This window comes from Alosa alosa, chromosome 11 (genome assembly GCF_017589495.1).
Source record: "Alosa alosa isolate M-15738 ecotype Scorff River chromosome 11, AALO_Geno_1.1, whole genome shotgun sequence".
Classification (NCBI taxonomy): domain Eukaryota; kingdom Metazoa; phylum Chordata; class Actinopteri; order Clupeiformes; family Clupeidae; genus Alosa; species Alosa alosa.
Genome location: NC_063199.1, coordinates 24,453,903 through 24,456,402, shown reverse-complemented (window position 1 = coordinate 24,456,402; position 2,500 = coordinate 24,453,903). Strand labels below are relative to the sequence as shown.

Here is a 2,500-nt window from a genome sequence, read left to right as displayed (position 1 = left end):
CTTCACAGACCATCACCGTCAGCAGCTGTGGCCCCCTGGTGGCCAACACTGGTGCTACACATGCGTCTACAGTCGGCGTGGAGCTACCTCATCCCCAGCAGCACCACTGCCACCCCAACACTGCCACAGTGGCCCCCTTCATGTACAGGTGAAATTTTCAAAGCACCTAGTATGTCGTTTTCCTGTCAAAGTTCAAACGATAAACTTCAGCTCAGTGGTCACAACAACACACAAATTGCTGTTTATTGAGTTTTTTTTTTCTTACATAACATGTTTTTGGTGTTTAGATCCCAGACTGATATCGACAAGTCAGACTCATTGGCCGAGACGGAGGGGTTTCCAGAGCCCCTGGTCCTCTGCAAGTCACTCCACACGTCTCTGGAATACCTCGCAGGTGAGATGGCATCTGGGTTTATTGCTCATAGGAGGGAGAGGGCTGTTATCACAGCCTGCTCTCAAACATACAGTACAGAGTGAATGAGGACTAATATGAAGCTATTGAAAAGAATGAATATGCTATTGAAAAGAATGAACACATTCACTAAACTGTGGAGTCAACAAAATAATGACAGAATTGATGGCTGAATATATCCATTTCTGTACTTTGGTTTATGCTGTGTATGTATGTATGTATACATGATGCAGTTTGAATCAGGTAGTGGCACACAAACATCTGACATGGGGTGAGTGAGCTGGGTTGTGTGACCACCGGTCACTACTTTGTGTGCTTAAAGAGCAAGAAGAATGTCTCCTGCTCAGCGTCCTCTTTACCACTGCTTGTCCTACCGTGCACATCAGTAGAGAACTCACTTTAGCAAAGGGTGTACTGTGTGTGTGTGTGTGTGTGTGTGTGTGTGTGTGTGTGTGTGTGTGTGTGTGTATGAGTTACCATTGCTTGTCCTACTGTTCACATCAGTAGAGAATTCACTGTATCAAAGGCAGACGTATGTGTCTGTGAGTGTGTTGCGTGTATGTGTGCGTGTGTGTGCATGTGTGTGCGCGTGTATGAGTTACCATTGCTTGTCCTACTGTTTACATCAGTAAAGAACTCACTGTAGCAAAGGCAGACCTGTGTGTGTGTGTGTGTGTGAGAGTGAGAGAGAGAGTGTGTGTGTATGAGCCGTGCACATCAGTAAAGACCTCACTGTAGCACAGTCAGATGGGTGTTGTTCAGTTGTAACAGCACCTTGGGTTGTCCCCGTCTTGACAAAATGTATGTTTACATTGTGGATTCTGTGTCTGTTTCTCAAAAAGCTTTTTGAGGAATGTTGTGGGTATCAGTAAGTCTTTGGGAGGAGGTTGTTTTTACCCAGAGTAGAATTATGTGACAGCTAAGGAACAGCTAAGGATGGAAGAGAGAGAGACAAAGAGAAAGAGAAAATGAGAGAGAGGCAGAGAGAGAGAGAAATAGAGAAAAAGAGAGAGAGAGTCGATTCTGAGCAGAGTGTGGGTGAATGGAGAAGAATAGGCTCATCTACATGTTAAAGGCTATGGATGGCAGGGAGTTGCCAGGGGATCCTCACACAAGTGTGTGTGTGTGTGTTTATGTGTGTTTATGTGTGTGTGTGTGTGTGTTTGTGTGTTTGTGTGTGTGTGTGTGTGTGTGTGTGTGTGTGTGTGCGCGTATGTGTGTGTGTGTGTGTGTGTGTGTGTGTGTGTGTTTATGTGTGTGTGTGTGTGTGTGTGTGTGGGGGGGGTTCGTTTGGTTTTGGTTGGACAGCTTCCTTTTTCTGGACTGTCAGAGCTCTGTGTAGAGTGAAAAACTCTCTCCACAGGGGAAGTAGACAGCTCAGGGGTAGGTGTGTTATATTTCTCCCCGTCTTTCTCTCCCACTCTCTTGCTCTCTCGCTCACACACACACACACACACACACACACACACACACACACACACACACACCCTCCTTTTTCCATGGAGAGAGAAACCTCCAGAAGAGTTTTTTTGCGCGGACACGCTGCATTCTCCTTTTCAGAGGGAAATAACTGTTGCAGTATGTCACCGCCATGAGCCCCTGCGCCAGCACTGGTGGCTCCTGAGAGGGAAAGTGAGAGAGTGAGAGAGCGAGAGAGCGACGCACAGACAGAGACAGACGGGCGAGAGGAGAGGTCAGATGAGATGTTGCCCCGCAGGAGGAAGAGGAAGGAGAATCCTGCCAGAGGGCACACCGAGAGGGGGAGTCCGGCCAGCGGTCACTCGGCCCACATGGACGCTCGTGCGCCGCAGATGAGCTCCCCCAGAGGAGCGACCCAGACCAGCGTCGTGCACAGCGGCGGCGCCGCCGCTGCTGCTGACCGGTCTCCGGGCTGCTTCGGCCTGCCTTACACATTGTCCAGCTGCATCCCGATGCTGCCCAGAGCCCCAAGTGCCTTGGACGCTGGCCACGGGTCTGCTGCGGCGATGGAGACGGACACGCCTGCAGAGGGCGATAGCGAGGGCGAGAGGAGGTGGAGGGGCATGGAGAGGCGGAGGGGCGAGGAGGCCGGGGGTGGGAGTGGGGGTG

The 2,500-nt window shown here is 50.4% G+C and overlaps 1 protein-coding gene across 2 annotated transcripts in view; it reads left to right on the top strand.

Moving 5' to 3' along the window:
- nav2b (neuron navigator 2b) overlaps positions 1 to 2,500 on the top strand; it is a gene marked incomplete in the record, with an annotated part of 76,383 nt that overhangs the window by 18,581 nt on the left and 55,302 nt on the right. For both annotated transcript variants that reach the window (XM_048256791.1, XM_048256790.1), the window contains 2 exon segments: positions 1 to 148; positions 288 to 394. The exon segment at positions 1 to 148 is cut by the window's left edge and continues 882 nt beyond it. In XM_048256791.1, coding sequence (XP_048112748.1) covers positions 1 to 148; positions 288 to 394 — 255 coding nt within the window.